The 21304-nt window shown below is 47.7% G+C and overlaps 2 protein-coding genes across 7 annotated transcripts in view; both read right to left on the minus strand.

Moving 5' to 3' along the window:
• ANKRD17 (ankyrin repeat domain 17) overlaps positions 1 to 15088 on the minus strand; it is a 173705-nt gene extending 158617 nt beyond the window's left edge. For 5 of the 6 annotated variants that reach the window (XM_077276900.1, XM_077276938.1, XM_077276930.1 and 2 more), the window contains exons 1-2: positions 14986 to 15088; positions 14458 to 14916 (exon numbers count right to left, since the gene is read on the minus strand). In XM_077276900.1, coding sequence (XP_077133015.1) covers positions 14458 to 14820 — 363 coding nt within the window. In that variant the 5' untranslated portion in view covers positions 14821 to 14916; positions 14986 to 15088. Of the gene's footprint in view, positions 1 to 14457; positions 14940 to 14985 lie in introns of those variants that run through there. The other variant, XM_077276880.1, reaches the window with a different exon arrangement.
• Positions 15089 to 18310: 3222 nt separating this feature from the next.
• On the minus strand, positions 18311 to 21267 carry LOC143774647 (uncharacterized). Its single transcript, XM_077262436.1, has 2 exons — positions 19516 to 21267; positions 18311 to 19424 (listed from the first exon to the last, which is right to left on the minus strand). The coding sequence occupies exons 1-2, from the start codon at positions 19530 to 19532 to the stop codon at positions 18476 to 18478; spliced, it is 966 nt and encodes a 321-aa protein (XP_077118551.1). The 5' UTR covers positions 19533 to 21267; the 3' UTR covers positions 18311 to 18475.
• Between the last annotated feature and the right edge of the window lie 37 nt (positions 21268 to 21304).

Here is a 21304-nt window from a genome sequence, read left to right on the forward strand (position 1 = left end):
TGTTCCTGATGGATTGAGAGAACAATAAATTATTACAACAACCGCTGTGTTTATTTTATTATAATACTTTTAAATCATGTGTGTTTTTTAACCCTTTCCAACAATTGGATTAATAATGGATAGGTGTCATAATTGACGCCACTCCATTATTAATCTGGCTTAATGTCACCTTCCAATAGCAAGGTGGCATTAACCCTTCATTACCCCATATCCCACCGCTACAGGGAGTGGGAAGAGAGTGGCCAAGTGCCAGAATAGGCGCATCTTCCAGATGTGCCTTTTCTGGGGTGGCTGGGGGCAGATGTTTTTAGCCACGGGGGGGCCAATAACCATGGACCCTCACTAGGCTATTAATATCTGCCCTCAGTCACTGGCTTTACCATTCTGGCGGAGAAAATTGCGCGGGAGCCCACGCCAATTTTTTCCGCCATTTAACCCTTTATTTCAGCAGCTACAGCGCTGAAATTTTGCACATACACACTACTAACATTAGTAGTGTGGAATATGCAAAAAAAAGGGGATATGAGATGGTTTACTGTATGAAAACCATGTCTCATATCCTGTCGGGTTTGTGCAGGAGAAATGAAAAGCCGGTAATTGAATTACCGGCTGTTCACAGATATCGCGCTGAGTGAAATCTAAATACAGAATATATATATATATGTGTCTCAATGACATATATATATATATTGTATATATGTTTTCCCGAACATTTGAGCACATAAATTCATTAGATGTCGGTTTTGCAAGCCTGCGCGAAAATCTCGCAGTACGGATGCCATACGGATTACATACGGAGGATGCCATGCGCAAAATACGCTGACACACCCTGACTACGGATCACTATTTTGGGAACATTTCTCCGTATTACGGCCGTAGTACGGACGTAAAAAACGGACCGTATTGTCTTACGCCGAGTGTGACGCCGGCCTTATACTGAATCTTCTCACAAAACTAGATCTCAATCTACTCAGCCCCCCCCCCCCACTCTAAAACGGTGCATGCAGGCTGAACTGCATTTTCATGGTCACACGTTCCCTCTAAAGGTACCGTCACATTTAGTGACGCTGCAGCGATCTAGACAACGATGCCGATCGCTGCAGCGTCGCTGTTTCGTCGTTGTGTGGTTGCTGGAGAGCTGTCACACAGACAGCTCTCCAGCGACCAACGATGCCGAAGTCCCCGGGTAACCAGGGTAAACATCAGGTTACTAAGCGCAGGGCCGCGCTTAGTAACCCGATGTTTACCCTGGTTACCAGTGCTAATGTAAAAAAACAAAAACAAACACTACATACTTACATTCCGGTGTCTGTCCCCCAGCGCTGTGCTTTCCTGCACTGACTGTGAGCGCCGGCCGGAAAGCACAGCGGTGACGTCACCGCTGCAATCTGCTTTACGGCTGGCCGGCGCTGACAGTGCAGGAAAGCACAGCGCCGGGGGACAGACACCGGAATGTAAGTATGTAGTGTTTGTTTGTTTATTACATTTACACTGGTAACCAGGGTAAACATCGGGTTACTAAGCGCGGCCCTGTGCTTAGTAACCCAATGTTTACCCTGGTTACCAGTGAAGACATCGCTGAATCGGCGTCACACACACCGATTCAGCGACAAAATAAAGTTCTGGACTTTCTGCTCCGACCAACGATGGCACAGCAGGATCCTGATCGCTGCTGCGTATCAAACTCAACGATATCGCTATCCAGGACGCTGCAACGTCACAGATCGCTAGCGATATCGTTCAGTGTGAAGGTACCTTAAGATACTCGAGGCATTTCCTTATATGCCAGTTTTGCATAGGCTAAGGTGACACTGAAGCTTTGTTGAATTCATACACAAGTCCACATTGTGACTGTCGGTCTTGTTATCAGCTGAAAAAGGCAAAGTGAAACTAGTTCAGCATGTCTCAGTAACGCGAATAAGACACAGACCTCTCCGATCTAAAGCTGGCCAGATCGGGCGCTGTTTACACTGCTTTTAACATTATGCGATTGGGTTCTCAGTCAAAACAATCAGAACATCTCTCATTCGGACATGAATAATTATTTAGCCTCAGAGCTACGTTTTTGGAGTGATCTGTTCCATTTTTCTTTTGTGTACTTCATCTATCGATTAGCCACTGTGCATTATAATGCATGTGTACAACGCTATTAGGCAAAAGTACAACTACTCTGTGTGTTCTGATGGTCGTACTACAACTCAGCCCAGTCACGTCCACAGGTCCGTGTGCTCATCCACAGAGTGTAGGAGCAACCTGTAAATTGGGCCAGATGAGTGGATTCTGCAGTGTTTTTTCCATACAGACCACCGGTGTGCAAAAATACAGGTGTGTCTTAGGCCTCGCACAGATGGCTATATTACAGCTGTAACCTCCAAGCTGTACCAGCCATAATAGAACATTTGCAGATTCCCATGAGACCCTGCTGTATTTCCAGATGCCTCCGATTCCTGCATCAGTCACGGATTCTGGATGAAACCAACAGAAAATAAAAAAGTTGCATGCTCTATTGCAGGGGTGGGCAATTAATTTTCCCAAGGGGCCACATGAGAGACCATGACCATTGTGGAGAGCCGAACCAATAGGCCGAAATTAATTCTGCTCAACATTAATATCGATTATAATTCTTAAATTATTGATAATTTTATTAACTGTATAACTTAATATTGAGCAGAATTAAGAATGCCGACATCCCCCTATATATCGTATGAGCCCTATCAGCCTCCCTATACACACTGCATGCCGCCCCATGCCCACCCATATAGACCATACACGAGAGAAGAAAAAGAAAAAGAAAAAGAAAAAAAAAAAAAAACACCACATGCCTCGGTCCCGTTCCCTGGAGCGCTGCTTCTCTCCCTGTGTTCGCTCACATGCTGATTGGTGGAGGAAGTGGCCGGAGGTCCCTTCTCCACCAAAGGAGTCAGCGGCAGGCGCAGCAGTCGCACATGGAGACAGTGAGGGGGTAGGCACGGTGCGGCCTGTGGACCTCTGATTCCCAGCCCCACAGCTGTCTCGGTCTGCGGGCCAGACAGTAATTAGAACGCAGTGAACACACTCTCTCTCCAAGTAGAATTTTGTGGATTTACGGCAGATCAGTAATCGGCTGTAGGCACACATTTAGTTTTTGGTGAGGTTTTTTACCTCAGTATTTCTAAGCCAAAACCTGGAGAGGGTAAAAAGTGCAAAAGTGGTGACGTGTCTCTATTATATATTCCCTCTGATTGTAACCCAAAGCCAGGAGTGGAACACATACGGATGTTAAATACTGAACGTGTCAACGTGGCCTTACTCATAAGTCAGTATCAGTCATTAGGATTTGTAAGCCAAAATGAGGGCCTGTCTACCTCTATTATAGTAAAAAAAACTGACTAATACATCTGTTCTGTGTTTGAAAAAGGCCATGCACGCAGACTTTACCAAGAAATTATACAAAAGTAACCGACAATTATAGTCTTTGCACCACAAAAATAGAGTATTTACAGGTTACCTTTATACAGCCAATATTGCCGCTCCCCTGACTACCAGGGCCGTGGAGTCCATTAGCAAAACCTCTGAGTCCTCAATTTCCATGACACTGACTCCAACTCCACAGCCCTGCTGACTACAATAGGAAGGAAATGGGAGAACTAGAGTTTTCATATATTAAAAAAATTCCATTTATTTATGTCAAAAAAGTTATTTTTAAATACACATGATACAAAAGTTATACGCATAAATAAATACAATGTTTAGTTACATATCATATTCATAGCGATTGATCCTAAAAAGGTGATAATCTAGAGCTGCCGCCAACCGGGAAAGATATAGCACAGTGCTAAAAACTATGTCTACTAGAACCATGTATCAAATCATGGGCTCACAATCATGCCATTAGTCCTAAGCCAAAAACGACATTTCTCGTGGCACAGCCCCCCGGGACTGGACGTAAATAAAGACACCGTTATGGGTAATTAACCCTTTATTTTGTTAATGTGTGTTTCTTTGCAACGGTGCTGTACCACGAGAAATGAACTGTGTCGTGGCAGCAGCTCTATATTATCACCTTTTAGGATCAATCGCTATGAATATGATATGTAATTAAACATAGTATTTATTTGTGCGCATAACTTTTGTATCATGTGTATTTAAAAATAACTTTGACATAAATACGGTAAATGGAATTTTTTTAATATATGAAAACTCTAGTTCTCCTATTTCCTTAATATTTCATTTGAGTTAATATATTGGTGACTGTTGTATTTGAATGTGGCTGGTTCCTTATATTATATGACTACAATAGGAGCAGTTTCTAATGTAAACCTCAACCGCTCTGCAGCATCAGCACCACTGCATGGAATACACCACGAGGGAGCTCATCCGCCTTACAGCTCATCCATGTGGCCATTTTTCTCACATACGAGAAAGACAGGTTATTGTGATTAAAAAATAAAAAAAAGTTATCCACTTTCTCCTTTGACAGTTCGTGAAAAATTAGACCACTGATGTCATCTGAGTGCGGTCCGATTTTTTCAATAACCCATGGACTTGCAATGCTGATTTCAGACTCTTGGATCAAAAATCAGACATGGGACAGCAAAAAAAAATAAAAATAAAAAAAAATAAAAATCACGAACATGCGAGTGACCCCCCAGACCATCTCAGGCCTTACATTGCTGACAGCACTTGCCTTCAATGCTCTCATATACGTGTTCTAAATGGGGAAAGAAAAGAAAGCCACCTCCAGACTTCTGACAGCAGCTTATTCTTCTATAATCACCAAAGAATCAATCATGTTGAAATCAATGTGAACAATCTTTCTTTTAACATTTGTTGTCGGGGCGAGATGGAATATCTCCATACACTTTAAGGGTATGTGCACACGTCCGGATTTCTTGCAGAAATTTCCTGAAGAAAACCGGAAATTTTCTGCAAGAAATCCGCACTTTTTTATTTTTATTTTTTGCATTTTTTTTCCGTTTTTTTAGCATTCTGTAAGCGTAATTAGCTTGCAGAATGCTAAAGTTTTCCAAGCGATCTGTAGCATCGCTTGGAAAACTGACTGACTGTTTGACAAGTGTGACCAACTTTTTAATATAGATGCTGCTTATGCAGCATCTATAGTAAAAGATAGAATGTTTAAAAATAATAAAAAAAATAAAAAAATGATTATACTCACCGGCAGACAGCTGATCTCCTCAGCGGCGTCCGTTCCTATAGCTGGTGTGTGTGCGCAGGACCTTCCATGACGTCGCGGTCACGTGAGCGGTCTCGCGACCAATCACAGGACCGCGACGTCATCGCAGGTCCTTCACCGCACACCAGCTATAGGAACCGAAGCGGCAGCATGCACCTGAGAGGCAGGAAGACATCGAAGGTGAGTATATCACTATTTTTTATTTTAATTCTTTTTTTTTTGACCAATTATATGGTGCCCAGTCCGTGGAGGAGAGTCTCCTCTCCTCCACCCTGGGTACCAACCGCACATAATCTGCTTTACTTCCCGCATGGTGTGCACAGCCCCGTGCGGAAAGTATACAGATCAATGCACTCCTAGGTGTGCGGAATCCCTGCAATTCCGCATTTTTAACCCCTTCCCGACCCATGACGCCTATGTGGCGTCATGGAATGATCGCGTCCCTGCAGATCGGGTGAAGGGGTTAACTCCTATTTTACCCGATCTGCAGGGAGAGGGGGAGTGGTACTTCAGCCCAGGGGGGGTGGCTTCACCCCCCCGTGGCTACGATCGCTCTGATTGGCTGTTGAAAGTGAAACTGCCAATCAGAGCGATTTGTAATATTTCACCTAAAAAACTGGTGAAATATTACAATCCAGCCATGGCCGATGCTGCAATACCATCGGCCATGGCTGGAAAACCTGTAGTGACACCCCCCCCACCCCACCGATCGCCCCCCCAGTGCTCCGTTATGGGGTCCGGTCCCCTCCGTCCTGTGCTCCGCTCCCCCGTCCTCCTGCCCGCTCCCCCCCTGCTCCTATGTCACCCCCCGGTGCTCCGACGCCCCCCCCCGTGCCCCGATCTCCCCCCCCCCTTATACTTACCGAGGCTCCCGGTGTCGGTCCGTCTCCTCGCTGGGCGCCGCCATCTTCCGGCCGGCAGATTCATTACAAGTACATTTTGATTGCTGTGGTAGGTTCTATCACAGCGATCAAAATAAAAAAATAATAAATAAACCCCCCTTTATCACCCCCATAGGTAGGGACAATAATAAAATAAAGAAAATATTTTTTTTTCTTTTTCCACTAGGGTTAGAACTAGGGTTAGAACTAGGGTTAGAACTAGGGTTAGAACTAGGGTTAGAACTAGGGTTAGAACTAGGGTTAGAACTAGGGTTAGAACTAGGGTTAGAACTAGGGTTAGAACTAGGGTTAGAACTAGGGTTAGAACTAGGGTTAGAACTAGGGTTAGAACTAGGGTTAGAACTAGGGTTAGAACTAGGGTTAGGGGTAGGGTTAGGGTTACGGGTAGGGTTAGGGTTAGGGTTATGGCATGTGCACACAGAGCGGATCGGCCGCGGCTCCGCCGCGGATCGGCCGCGGCTCCGCAGCGGATCGGCCGCGGCTCCGCAGCGGATCGGCCGCGGCTCCGCAGCGGATCGGCCGCGGCTCCGCAGCGGATCGGCCGCGGCTCCGCAGCGGATCGGCCGCGGCTCCGCAGCGGATCGGCCGCGGCTCCGCAGCGGATTGGCCGCGGATCGGCAGCGGATTGGCCACGGATTGGCCGCGGATCCGCAGCGGATTGGCAGCGGATCCGCAGCGGATTGGCCGCTGCGAATTCGAAGCAGTTTTCCATCAGGTTTACAGTACCATGTACACCTAAGGAAAACCAAATCCGCTGTGCCCATGGTGCGGAAAATTCCGTGCAGAAACGCTGCGTTGTATTTTCCGCAGCATGTCAATTCTTTGTGCGGATTCCGCAGCGTTTTACACCTGTTCCTCAATAGGAATCCGCAGGTGAAATCCGCACAAAAAAAACACTGGAAATCTGCTGTAAATCCGCAGGTAAAACGCAGTGCCTTTTACCTGCAGATTTTTCAAAAATCGTGCGGAAAAATCTCACACGAATCCGCAACGTGGGCACATAGCCTTAGGGTTAGGGTTGGAATTAGGACTAGGGTTTGAAATAGGGTTAAGATTAGGCTTGTGGTTAGGGTTACGGATAGGGTTAGGGGTGTGTTGGGGTTACAGTTGTGGTTAGGGTTGGGATTAGGGTTACGGTTGGGATTAGGGTTAGGATTAGGGTTGGAATTAGGGTTACGGGTGTGTTGCGGTTAGGGTTGTGGTTAGGGGTGTGTTGGGGTTAGGGTTGTGATTAGGGTTATGGCTACAGTTGGGATTAGGATTAGGGGTGTGTTGGGGTTAGTGTTGAAGTTAGAATTGAGGGGTTTCCACTGTTTAGGCACATCAGGGGTCTCCAAACGCAACATGGCGCAACCATTGATTCCAGCCAATCTTGCGTTCAAAAAGTCAAATGGTGCTCCCGCCCTTCCAAGCCCCGACGTGCGCCCAAACAGTGGTTTACCCCCACATTTGGGGTACCAGCGTACTCAGGACAAACTGGGCAACAACTGTTGGGGTCCAATTTCTCCTGTTACCCTTGCAAAAATAAAAAATTACTTGCTAAATCATAATTTTTGAGGAAAGAACAATTATTTTTTATTTTCACGGCTCTGCGTTATAAACTTCTGTGAAGCACTTGGGGGTTCAAAGTGCTCACTACACATCTAGATAAGTTCCCTTGGGGGTCTAGTTTCCAAAATGGAGTCAATTGTGGGGAGTTCCTACTGTTTAGGCACATCAGGGGCTCTGCAAACGCAACCTGACGCCCGCAGAGCATTCCATCAAAGTCTGCATTTCAAAACGTCACTACTTCCCTTCCGAACCCCGACGTGTGCCAAAACAGTGGTTTACCCCCACATATGGGGTATCAGCGTACTCAGGAGAAACTGGACAACAACTTTTGGGGTCCAATTTCTCCTGTTACCCTTGGGAAAATAAAAAATTGTGGGCTAAAAAATCATTTTTGAGAAAAGAAAAATTATTTTTTATTTTCATGGCTCTGCGTTATAAACTTCTGTGAAGCACTTGGGGGTTCAAAGTGCTCACCACACATCTAGATTAGTTCCTTGGGAGGTCTAGTTTCCAAAATGGGGTCACTTGTGCGGGAGCTCCAATGTTTAGGCACACAGGGGCTCTCCAAACGCGACATGGTGTCCGCTAACGATTGGAGCTAATTTTCCATTCAAAAAGTCAAATGGCACGCCTCCCCTTTCCGAGCCTTGCCGTGCACCCAAACAGTGGTTTACCCCCACATGTGAGGTATTGGTGTACTCAGGAGAAATTGCCCAACAAATTTTAGGATCCATTTTATCCTGTTGCCCATGTGAAAATGAAAAAATTGAGGCTAAAAGAAATTTTGTGTGAAAAAAAAGTACTTTTTCATTTTTGCGGATCAATTTGTGAAGCACCTGGGGGTTTAAAGTGCTCACTATGCCTCTAGATGAGTTCCTTGGGGGGTCTAGTTTCCAAAATGTGGTCACTTGTGGGGGAGCTCCAATGTTTAGGCACACGGGGGCTCTCCAAACGCGACATGGTGTCCGCTAAAGATTGGAGCCAATTTTTCATTCAAAAAGTCAAATGGCGCTCCTTCCCTTCCGAGCCCTGCCGTGCGCCCAAACAGTGGTTTACCCCCACATATGAGGTATCAGCGTACTCAGGACAAATTGGACAACAACGTCCGTGGTCCAGTTTCTCCTTTTACCCTTGGGAAAATAAAAAAATTGTTGCTAAAAGATCATTTTTGTGACTAAAAAGTTAAATGTTCATTTTTTACTTCCATGTTGCTTCTGCTGCTGTGAAACACCTGAAGGGTTAATAAACTTCTTGAATGTGGTTTTGAGCACCTTGAGGGGTGCAGTTTTTAGAATGGTGTCACTTTTGGGTATTTTCAGCCATATAGAACCCTCAAACTGACTTCAAATGTGAGGTGGTCCCTAAAAAAAATGGTTTTGTAAATTTTGTTGTAAAAATGAGAAATCACTGGTCAAATTTTTACCCTCATAACTTCCTAGCAAAAAAAAAATTTGTTTCCAAAATTGTGCTGATGTAAAGTAGACAGACATGTGGGAAATGTTATTTATTAACTATTTTGTGTCACATAACTCTCTGGTTTAACAGAATAAAAATTAAAAATGTGAAAATTGAGAAATTGAGAAATTTTTGCCAAATTTCCGTTTTTTCCACAAATAAACTCAGAAATTATCGACCTAAATTTACCACTAACATGAAGCCCAATATGTCACGAAAAAACAATCTCAGAATCGCTAGGATCCGTTGAAGCGTTCCTGAGTTATTACCTCATAAAGGGACACTGGTCAGAATTGCAAAAAACGGCAAGGTCATGAAGGGGTTAATGAACATGTTGCTTTTTTTTCCGCGATGCGATTTTTTCGCGGAAAAAAATGCAACATTTGCACAAGAAATGCGGAATACACTGTAAATAATAGGAGGCATATGTTAGCGTTTTTTTCGCGTTTTTATAGCGAAAAAACGCGAAAAAAAAACGCGAAAAATACTGAACGTGTGCACATGGCCTAAATGGTCGACGGCCCCCCACCGAAATCAGAAGATTAAGGCGTTGTGCATCCAACATGTAAGGGGACCTTCAAAATCTGTTCACACTGAGGTTTCAAAGGCAACACCTCGAAGAGGCCTTCATAAAAAAACATGAAAAAGTGTTCCAGGAATGGTTTTACAAAAATAAAATGCCAGGCCAAATGTCGCTCCTGCAACTGTAGGAAGCCAGGGTGGTGGATACTTGCCATCATGGCCTGGTGTATCTCCAGACTAGTCTCCCAGCAAGCACATCTCAGACATCACTGGTTGATTGCAAAGAGCTTCCAGCAATGGGTCTTCGTAATCTGCATACCCAAGTGCATTCAGCATGGCCGAACATTCACCCAAACTCAATCTCAATAATATAAAGTGTGCATATTTCTGTGTGCAAGAGTTTTTTTTTTTGTTTGTTTTTTAATCATTCCCATATCAGCAACATGTCCATCCATCGAGATTAAAGGGAATCTCTCACCCCATTTTTCGCCTATAAGATGCGGCCACCGCCATCAGGGGCTTATCTACAGTATTCTGTAATGCTGTAGATAAGCCCCGATGTAACCTCAAAGATGAGAAAAACAAGTTGGATTATACTCACCCAGGGGCGGTCCGGTCGGATGGGCATCGCGGTCCGGGCCCCTCCCATCTTCATATGATGTTGTACCCTTCTTTGCTTCCTGTTGCGGCTCCGGCGTACTGATTTGCCCTGCTGAGGGCAGAGCAAAGTACTGCAGTGCGCAGGGAAAGGTCAGAGAGGCCTGGCGCCTGCGCGCTGCAGTACCGTACTTTTCTCTGCCCTCAACAGGGCAAATCAGTACGCCTGTGCAGGAGACGCGGCATGAAGCAAAGAAGAGGACGTCATCATCGTATGAAGATGGGAGGCGCCGGTCCGGAGCGCGATGCCCATTGGACCGGCCCGAACAAGGACCACCCCTGGGTGAGTATGATCCAACTTGTTTTTCTTACCTTTCAGGTTACATCGGGGGCTTATCTACAGCATTACAGAATGCTGTAGATAAGCCCCTGATACCGGTGGCCGAAGCTTATAGGCCAAAAATGAGGTGACAGACTCACTTGAAAGTTAACATTGGTCAGACTTGGGGTAAGTGCACACAAAGTCTTATCCAGATGCATTATGCCTGAAAGACACTTGAAATTGTGCAGCAAAAACTGAAAATAATGTAGAGATGTGTAAAACCGACATTGCAGCAGTGCATGTTTAGTCTCTTCTTTCATCCACTTCGGCAGTTGGAAACCATGAAGCAGGTAAGAGAAGTAGTGCGTTTATAGTTTAACGCAACACAAAAAAAAAAAAAACACGACACTGGCACCGCAAAAATGACAGCAAAACCACCAGCGAATCCTGTAAAGGAAAAGGCTGCTGGCTCTTTTTCTGAAACTGTTTCACCTAGGAAAACGTCAGCGAGTGCACCGGTGTAGTCTGAACGCTGCACCCTCCTGTAGAAAGGTTCTCCAGCTAAACAGATTTATACACCGAATAGGTGGCAAATTAATAACTGGGGTGAAATTTCAATGATCAAGCACTGCAGACACAACGCGTATCCTGTGGAAATAACTTATTTAGTGGTAAAAACCCCTTGAAGGTCCGTTACATGGGGAGATGATGGCAAAGTGAACGTTCGCTACAGTTTAATGTTCAGCGATCCAGTGACAAATGATAATTCCTTGGTCATGGATTACATCTTTCAAGATGCAAGAGTGGCCACTGCCTGGCAGCACCTACCTTTCTATAAGTAAGACGTGCTGCCAGCGAGAGATTAGAAGTATGTGAGGGAGGAGAATAAACGGTCACCCAAATAATCGCACAGCAATCAAGGACGCTGCACACAGACCAACTGAGCCCGACGACCACATTCAAGGAGATTTCCACTAACTGTTAACGAAAACGAATTCGCCCCTGTGGAATGAGGGGTGTAAGGGATTTAACAAAAAAAAAAAAAAAAAAACACACCACACTGTACTCCCCTAACCTCAGGAGGGATGATCTCCTGCTTACGCAGATATGTTCCCGTCAGAATGGCAGCATAAGTATCAGGGGCTGGTGGCAGTCATTTGCCAACCAGAGGCGTTTAGTGTGGAGTTCACAGGACCCTGATCCGCGTGTCATTGAGTACAAACATGGACACCAGACCAGGGTCCCACGAATCTCAGATAAATTCTAGGGCTGTTGATCGCGCAATGTCAAAGCAGTGCCAAATTACTTGCACTAAGGTCAACCTGCACTTGTTACGGGCAATAGATCTGCCCTTAAGGCCAACATCAGATGTCCGTTAAACATGGACCGTCCGTGGTCTCCGCACCCAAACTCTGCAGCCTCATGTGTGGGAGCTGCTAATATTGGGACAGGAGACCAGTGTGGGAGCATTGAGGCCCATACGAATGAGGCCTACAGCCCACTTACGCAGGCCAAGCCCTACACATATACAAGCAGCAGGGTGCGCCTCCATGTCCCACGGGCCACACACACACACACGTTACCGACAGCAGGGCGCGCCTCCATGTCCCACAGCCCATACATGCACGCTACCAGCAGCAGGGCGCGCCTCCATGTCCCAGAGCCCATTCATGCACGCTACCAGCAGCAGGGTGCGCCTCCATGTCCCATTCATGCACGCTACCAGCAGCAGGGTGCGCCTCCATGTCCCATTCATGCACGCTACCAGCAGCAGGGTGCGCCTCCATGTCCCATTCATGCACGCTACCAGCAGCAGGGTGCGCCTCCATGTCCCACGGCCCATTCATGCACGCTACCAGCAGCAGGGTGCGCCTCCATGTCCCACGGCCCATTCATGCACGCTACCAGCAGCAGGGTGCGCCTCCATGTCCCACGGCCCATTCATGCACGCTACCAGCAGCAGGGTGCGCCTCCATGTCCCACGGCCCATTCATGCACGCTACCAGCAGCAGGGTGCGCCTCCATGTCCCACGGCCCATTCATGCACGCTACCAGCAGCAGGGTGCGCCTCCATGTCCCACGGCCCATTCATGCACGCTACCAGCAGCAGGGTGCGCCTCCATGTCCCACGGCCCATTCATGCACGCTACCAGCAGCAGGGTGCGCCTCCATGTCCCACGGCCCATTCATGCACGCTACCAGCAGCAGGGTGCGCCTCCATGTCCCACGGCCCATTCATGCACGCTACCAGCAGCAGGGTGCGCCTCCATGTCCCAAGGCCTATACATGCACGCTACCAGCAGCAGGGTGCGCCTCCATGTACCACGGCCCATACATGCACGCTACCAGCAGCAGGGTGCGCCTCCATGTCCCAAGGCCTATACATGCACGCTACCAGCAGCAGGGTGCGCCTCCATGTCCCACGGACCATACATGCACATTACCAGCAGCAGATTCCACTCACACAGACCATACATGCACGTTACCGGCAGAAGGGTGCGCCTCCATGTCCCACGGACCATACACGCATGTTACCGGCAGCAGGGTGCGCCTCCATGTCCCACGGACCATACACACATGTTACCGGCTGCAGGGTGCGCTTCCATGTCCCACGGATCATACACGCACGTTACTGGCAGCAGATCCCGCTTACACGGACCATACACGCACGTTACCGGCAGCAGGGTGCAAATCCATGTCCCACGGACCATACACGCACGTTACCGGCAGCAGATCCCGCTCACACGGACCATACATACATGTTATGGCAGCAGATCCCGCTCACACGGACCATACATACATGTTATGGCAGCAGATCCCGCTCACACGGACCATACACGCACATTACCAGCAGCAGGGTGCACCTCCATGTCCCACGGACCATACATTCATGTTACCGGCAGCAGATCCCGCTCACACGGACCATACATTCATGTTACCGGCAGCAGATCCCGCTCACACGGACCATACATTCATGTTACCGGCAGCAGATCCCGCTCACACGGACCATACATTCATGTTACCGGCAGCAGATCCCGCTCACACGGACCATACATTCATGTTACCGGCAGCAGATCCCGCTCACACGGACCATACATTCATGTTACCGGCAGCAGATCCCGCTCACACGGACCATACATGCATGTTACCGGCAGCAGATCCCGCTCACACGGACCATACATTCATGTTACCGGCAGCAGATCCCGCTCACACGGACCATACATGCATGTTACCGGCAGCAGATCCCGCTCACACGGACCATACATTCATGTTACCGGCAGCAGATCCCGCTCACACGGACCATACATTCATGTTACCGGCAGCAGATCCCGCTCACACGGACCATACATTCATGTTACCGGCAGCAGATCCCGCTCACACGGACCATACATGCATGTTACCGGCAGCAGATCCCGCTCACACGGACCATACATTCATGTTACCGGCAGCAGATCCCGCTCACACGGACCATACATGCATGTTACCGGCAGCAGATCCCGCTCACACGGACCATACATTCATGTTACCGGCAGCAGATCCCGCTCACACGGACCATACATGCATGTTACCGGCAGCAGATCCCACTCACACGGACCATACATTCATGTTACCGGCAGCAGATCCCGCTCACACGGACCATACACGCATGTTACCGGCAGCAGATCCCGCTCACACGGAGACATGTGTCGCTGACAATTATCTCACAGCGCTCATGAATGACCCGATAACTGGGCACATTGCTGGCCTGGCGCTGAGCACTGGCATGCACGCACCGGCATCTCCCCTACACTGGCTTAGCAGGCTATTGCTCCCTGTTATCAGCCAGTGCAGGCTGGGGAGACGCTGACCACGGGGGGTACATGGGATCACTGGCCCCCAGCAGGACCATGGACAGGCACGACCCTCACACATCCCCCTACTCCCCGGGCTCCCACCTCGGACACCTCCTCCTCCTCCTCTTCCTCGTCGTCCTGGCTGCTGCTGCCGCTGTCGCTGCTCTTGTCGCTGTCGCTGCTGCTGGCCGTGCGGCTGCTGCGGCTCCGCTTCTGCCGGCGGCTCCTGGCGGGGGGCCCGGCCCCGGTGGGTGAGGCCGGCGGGGCCCCTTGCTGTCTCCGCTGGCGCTGTTGCTTCTTCATCAGCAGCAGGTCGCACATCCTGACCAGGCCTCGGGCCGACTTGCTGAGCTCGGCCGGTGTGTCAGTGGCGGCCCGGCGGCCGGGGCTTTCCTCCTCTCCGTGCTCTGCGCTGCTCTGCTGCGGCTCCTGGGCTGGCGGTAACGGGGGCTCCATCATCATCATGTCTCCCTGGCCTCCTCCTCTCAGACACTGCGCTACCTCTCGGGCCAGGATCTCGCGAGAGCAGTGACGTCAGCCTGTTCTCACACACCACCGGACCTGCAATGAGGGAGGGTTATACAGAGGTGAGCGCTGCTGTGCTCCCTGCCTGGACTCTGCTTTATTTACCTCAGGCAGCTGCATTTATTACACGACCCTCTGTGTGTCTGTGTATGTACACTAGCACTGCACTCTCTGCGCGACCTCCCGTGCACCGGCCTCTGCCTCCCGCTTCACCAGCTTCAGGCTCCGCCTCTTTAGGTCACGTGACAACCCAGTGAACGCGCGTGGCTGTGGTGGGAGGTCGCGCATTTTTGGGGTCAGGTGAGGAGAATCGGGGGACGTGTGCCACCTGAGGCTGCCAGCTATACCTGTGTGCCAGGGTACCCGCGCCTCTCGTATAATGACGGACCCTGGTGCCCCAAATAACCAATCAGAGTTTAGCTTTTATTTCTGAAGTCTGGGGAAAGTGAAAGCAACTCTGTGATTGGTTGCTAGGGTAGTAAAATTCTGGAATTGTTTCCCATATAGTTTTCTGTGAAGAGGTTAAAGGGGTTGTCCATTATTTGATAACCCCTATCTAATCTACTCCGAACCCCTAGGGTGGGGTGTTCACGTAGTGTTTTAGCTCACATCTCAGCGCCTCTGCAAACCAGGATTTGGGTGTATGCACCGACGGGGCTGTTGGCTATAACGGTGCAGTCGGAGTCATCGCGCCTTCTGTCGTGCATCATTTTCGTTTGTATACTCCCATTGGAGGCGTACAGCACAATGCAGGATATGTATTGGTGCCTTCCTCCGATAGGCGTACACAGCCGAAAACGATGCACGACAGAACACTCTTGCTGCCCCATCATAATCAACGGCTCCATCAGCGCATACACCCAGATCACATATTGCCGAGATGTGGGGGATTCCGACAAGCGTCGACGGGGACACTGAACATAGGAAAGAACACGGTGAACCCAGACTTAAAAAATAAAGCTTCCATTACAGCAATGTCAGCAACAAAATAGTTAAAGGGGTTGTCCGGTCAAAACTGATAAGCCACCAGTTGCCAACCCGTACTCCTGCTTGCTTCACGTGGATGACACATCCTACATCCTTCACACCGTGTCCCTGAATCGCGCTCCTGTGTTCTTCATTTTGTCCTGCTGAGGTCAGAGTAAGCTACTATAATGCAGATGCGCCAGCTTTAGTTCCTGGTCATTGGCTCCTTTTGGCCTCCCCAGGCGCATGCACATTACAGTACTTTGCTCTGCCCTCAGCGAAATACACTGTACAGGAGCGCAATTGGGGACTCTGGATGACTTGGGTGCCAAAGCAGGACCGTTGACATCCATTGGATCTGATACAGGTTGCTAGAATACTGTAGCAGAGGCCTTAAAGGGGTTGTTCGGTTAAAAACAATAAGACTTATGAATTATCCCTGCGCATGCACAGTGCACTGCGGTAATTTGCCGATTTCAGACCCGGAATGGAGGGTATGTATGTGTTAGGCCAGGGACACACACAACGTATAATAAAACGGTCCGTTTTTCACGGACGAGAATCGCACAAATGTTTCCCAAACAGTGATCCGTGTGCAGTGCGATGATGCGATTTCCTCGCATCAAATGATCCGTGTGACATCCGTATGCCGAGATTTTCTCTCAAGCTTGCAAAATGGACATATAACGGTTTTTACACCTGTAAAAATTTAAATCATCACCAAGAACATTATTTAATGGCCCGAAAACAGGTGGCAGCCACCAATCTAGGCAGCAGAGTCCCTGCTTGTGTTGGTGCACTTCTGCTTGATGAGCAGCATGTCGGATCTACTGACTTTTAACACCACAGAGCGTGTGCTTTACAACTGGGTACTTTCCCAACGTTTTGGAGAGCCATACCCAGTAATTGTAGATCCGAGGAGGCGGAGACGGATGTGGGTACATCCACTTATGAAGCAACGGATCAAAAAAGGACATTTCAACCGTCTGTATGCTGCTCTGAGGACAAATCCAGACAAGTTCTTCAACTATTGTCGGATGCGGATACAAACGTTTGATTTTTTGTTGGAGATTTTGCGACCAGGGATTACCAAGAAGGACACCAGGATGCGAAAATCAATTTCTGCAGAGGAGCGCCTTATCCTTACTTTACGGTATGTATCAATCCTCTGTTTCCAAACAATGTTTTCTGTTAAATGTTATTACCCATTGTGTAAATTATATATTTAAATGGTTAGTAAACTTCTACATAATTTTGGCTTACTTTAGAATATTTTAGTGAATCGAACATCAAAGCCATCGCATGTCCTTAATGTTTGAGGAATCATGGCATATTATTTATCTAATTGTATTTTTGGCCCAGAGAACACTGTAATGTTTTAATTTTGTTGGTTAAAAAAATTCTCTTATTTCTTTTAGCTTCCTTGCCACTGGAATATCATATGCGGCACTGCATTTAGAGTTTTTACTTGGCAAATCGACAATTTCGGGAATTGTGCGGGATACATGCACGGAAATATGGAGAAGACTCCATCAAGAGGTGATGCCTGAGCCGAAAATGTCCGATTGGTTACGTATTGCCCAAGGATTTCAGGACACCTGCCAGTTTCCGCACTGTATTGGGGCTCTGGACGGAAAGCACATCCGTGTGCGTAAGCCGCCGGGATCAGGGACCCAATTCTATAATTATAAACAGTTTTTCTCTGTAGTGCTGTTGGCCCTAGTCGACAGCAACTACAAGTTTATAATTGTAGATATTGGGGCCTATGGGAGAACTGGAGACTCTCGAGTCTTTAGTTCTTCCATTATGGGTCGGCGGCTGCGCAACAATGATTTGGATGTCCCACCCCCAAGTAACCTACCAGGGGCGAATTTGGATGCGGTGCCTTACATGATGGTAGCAGATGAGGCGTTTCAATTATCCAGGAACGTCATGAGGCCATATCCACGGAGAGGCCTGGACTACCGACATAAAATTTTTAATTTGCGCCTTTCCCGTGCCCGCCGTCTAGTAGAGTGTTCATTTGGCATTCTCACTGCTAAATGGCGGGTACTTCAGTCCGCAATCCAACTGAGTGAAGGCAATGTCAATGGTGTAATCAAAGCATGTGTTGTTCTTCACAACTTTACTAGATACCATGATTGCCCATCATCTGCTGCTGTTGAAATTGATTATGCTAATACTGTCTTGACTACTCCACATGTTCTTCCTTCTCGTCGTCAGCCCTCAGGCCTAAAAGTTCGTGATGTGTTAACAAATTATTTTGTGTCACCAGAGGGAGCGACTGATTGGCAAGACAATGCTGTTGTGCTTTAAAGTTTAGTTATATTGTTAGTTAATAAATAGCATAATGTTCATGTTTGAATTGTGTAGTATGTTTCTCCTTTTCCCTAAAAAAAAATTAAGTTGCCACATCATCTTTTTAGTCCTAAGAATATATAACACTCATATTTTGTAAAACATTTTTACTGCTCAAAGCATATATATATTTGCCAAAAACATATTGACATCATATGTAATTGTAGGCATATTAACCAGAGTAAACCAGAAACAAGAACATGCCAATGGCGCAAAAAACTTTTAACAATAAAAAGCATAAATGACCTGCCGAAACGTTTGTTTACAGAAATTACAGGTTCTGGTAGGTTGGGGGTGGCGATGGTGATGGCGGGTGTCCAGCATATGCTGAACTTGGCCTAGGTGGTGGACCAACCAGACTGTCAACCTGTGGTATGGCAGATATATATGAAGGGTGTTGTTGCAAGTTTCTATCCTGTGTGTGAGGTAAAACTGGATGTTGAGGGTAGAAGGGCATAAAGTCCTGTGTACTGTATTGACCCATTTGGTCATACCCCCCAATATGGTCATGTCGAGCAGACACATGTTGGGACCAGCCTCCAAACATGTGTCTGTTCAAGTGGTCAGATTGGGCATTTGCTGGATATTCATTAATTGGCCTGTTTTGTTGTTGGGTGTTTTGGGCAGGCTGTTTTTGTGGAGCTATACGTGGCAAGGGGGGTGCTGCAACTGTTTGGTTTGGTTCCTGTGGAAGGTCTTGCACCGCCAGAACATTTGTAGGTGACATTTGCCACCGTTCTAGGTAGTTGAACACATGAGTGGGGTTGTTTGGGGGTGTTGCCGCATCAATAACAATTTGTAGACAACCTCTGGTCCGCAGCCTGAGCGAGCGTGAAATGGGGCGTAAATAGCGTGCAAGACTGCGGACGTACGCTTCCTCCCCATCGTCATGTGCAGCCCTTGACAAATAGTCCAACACCCCTGTATCCACTTGCCTCCTGGTGCCAGGGTTAGAAGCCACCCTTCTGCGCCGACCACAGTTTGGTCTTGTAGTAGGCTGTGGTGATGTATCCAGAGCCAAGGTTGGACTGCTGCTCTGGCCTCCTTCCTCAACCTCTGGATTGGCCTCCTGTGTGGCAGAAGACGCTGCTGCTGGTTGTGGTTGGTTGCTGCTTGTTGCTTGCCCTGATGGTCCAGCCATTTCGGAACCTTCACCAACGGGGTCAATCACCACCTCCGAGTCAGATGCAGTCTCTCTTTCTGTCAGATTGGACTCTGTTCTGTATTTCACAAATGCTTTTAGAGGAAAAAATTAGAAACATATTCACGTTAGAAGATGTGTAAAAGATTTTGGGCCATGCATGCACTTACTGAGCTCTGAGCTCCATCACCGGTGCTAGAAAATTCAGCCGATCAAAATAAAGATATTTCCTTTTTTTGGGTGCTGCATCACCACTCCGCCCAGAAACTTGACGTTCACGCCGGTATTGATCCCGGCAACTCCGCCAGCGTCTAGTGACATCATTCACTGCAAAGAATCAAAAGAAGTTTGTGGAATAACAAATAATAATAAATAATCTTTATTTTTAGATACCGATAACATATATCTGCAGTTTTTTAAAGACATTATCATTGCTGTCACCAATGGGGCTCCCAATATAAATTCCCTATCAGTATGTCTTTGGATTGTGTGAGGAAAGCGGAGTGCCCAGAGGAAACCCACGCAAACACGGAGAGAACATACAAACACTTTGCATATTTTGTCATTGGTGGGATTTGAACCCAGGACTCCTATCCACTGAGCCACCATGCTGGCCAAGCACATAACTCCAACAGGTCCAGGGTTTGCAATCACACACAGGCCCTGGAGCCTAAGGGGACATAAAACTCCCTTGGTAATATATGAAAGGACTATAGCTACTATATTGGAACCCTATTGGTGTGTCTTGTTAATGTTTTTGTAGCCTCAACCAAGAGCTTTGAACATTTACATCACTCATAAACACACCACATATGATGTGTTCATGCCTATTTTTCTCCTGAACCCAATATAAAAGCCCATTTTTTGGTAAAGGATGGTACTTACAAATTTCTTGCTGAACCTCTTGAGGTCGCTCATCAAAATCGGGGAACATGTGGCGACAGATTGCCCTCCATGCTGCGTCTTTACGTGCACGGTCCGCATAATGTGCGTCGCGTTGGTCCCATAACTCTGGTCTATCATGGACCAGAGCAATCAGCATCTCAACATTTATATGCCTGGCCATGCTGCTGCACAGTACACTCCGTGGAGGCGTGCTTCCTGCTTTGCAATCCAGCGTGGGCCATAAATTAGCATGCCAAAGCTTCCTGATAATGGATGATTCAATTTCCTGTCACCTGGAGAAGTCTTCCGTATTTCTCGCAATGCACACGCATGGTCCGTGTGTAATCCGATTTTTTCTCGCACCCATAGACTTGCATTGGCGAGTCTCGGCCGAGATACGCTGACAATCGCAGCATGCTGCGATTTCACTCGGATCCTGAATACGGTGGAGAAAATATCGGATGATGGGAGCTGCACCATAGATTAACATTGGGCCGAGTGCTATGCGATTTTTTATCGCATAGCACTCGTCCGTATTACGGTCTAGTGTGACCCCGGCCTTATGCACAGCCTCGCTCCGTACACTTGTATTGGCCGAGGCCGCGCCCCGACCAGAGGCTCCATTGTCCTCCACTCATTACCTGTAGTAATGGCACCTGTTTGAACTTGTTATCAGTATAAAAGACACCTGTCCACAACCCCAATCACAGTCCAAACTCCACTATGGTGAAGACCAAAGAGCTGTGGAAGGACACCAGAAACAAAATTGTAGCCCTGCACCAGGCTGGGAAAACTGAATCTGCAGTAGGAAAGCAATCGACTGTAGGAGCAATAATAAGAAAATGGAACATATACAAGACCACTGATAATCTCCCTCGATCTGGGGCTCCATGCAGGATCTCACCACGTGGGGTCAAAATGATCACAAGAACGGTGAGCAAAAATCCCAGAACCACATAGGGGGACCTAGTGAATGACCTGCATAGAGCTGGGACTGTTACGGAACTGCAACACAGGACTAGGGTAGAAGGGGGAAAACTGACCCTGCACTATGACTAGTGTGATACCCTACAA

This window comes from Ranitomeya variabilis, chromosome 1 (genome assembly GCF_051348905.1).
Source record: "Ranitomeya variabilis isolate aRanVar5 chromosome 1, aRanVar5.hap1, whole genome shotgun sequence".
NCBI classification, from domain to species: Eukaryota; Metazoa; Chordata; class Amphibia; order Anura; family Dendrobatidae; genus Ranitomeya; species Ranitomeya variabilis.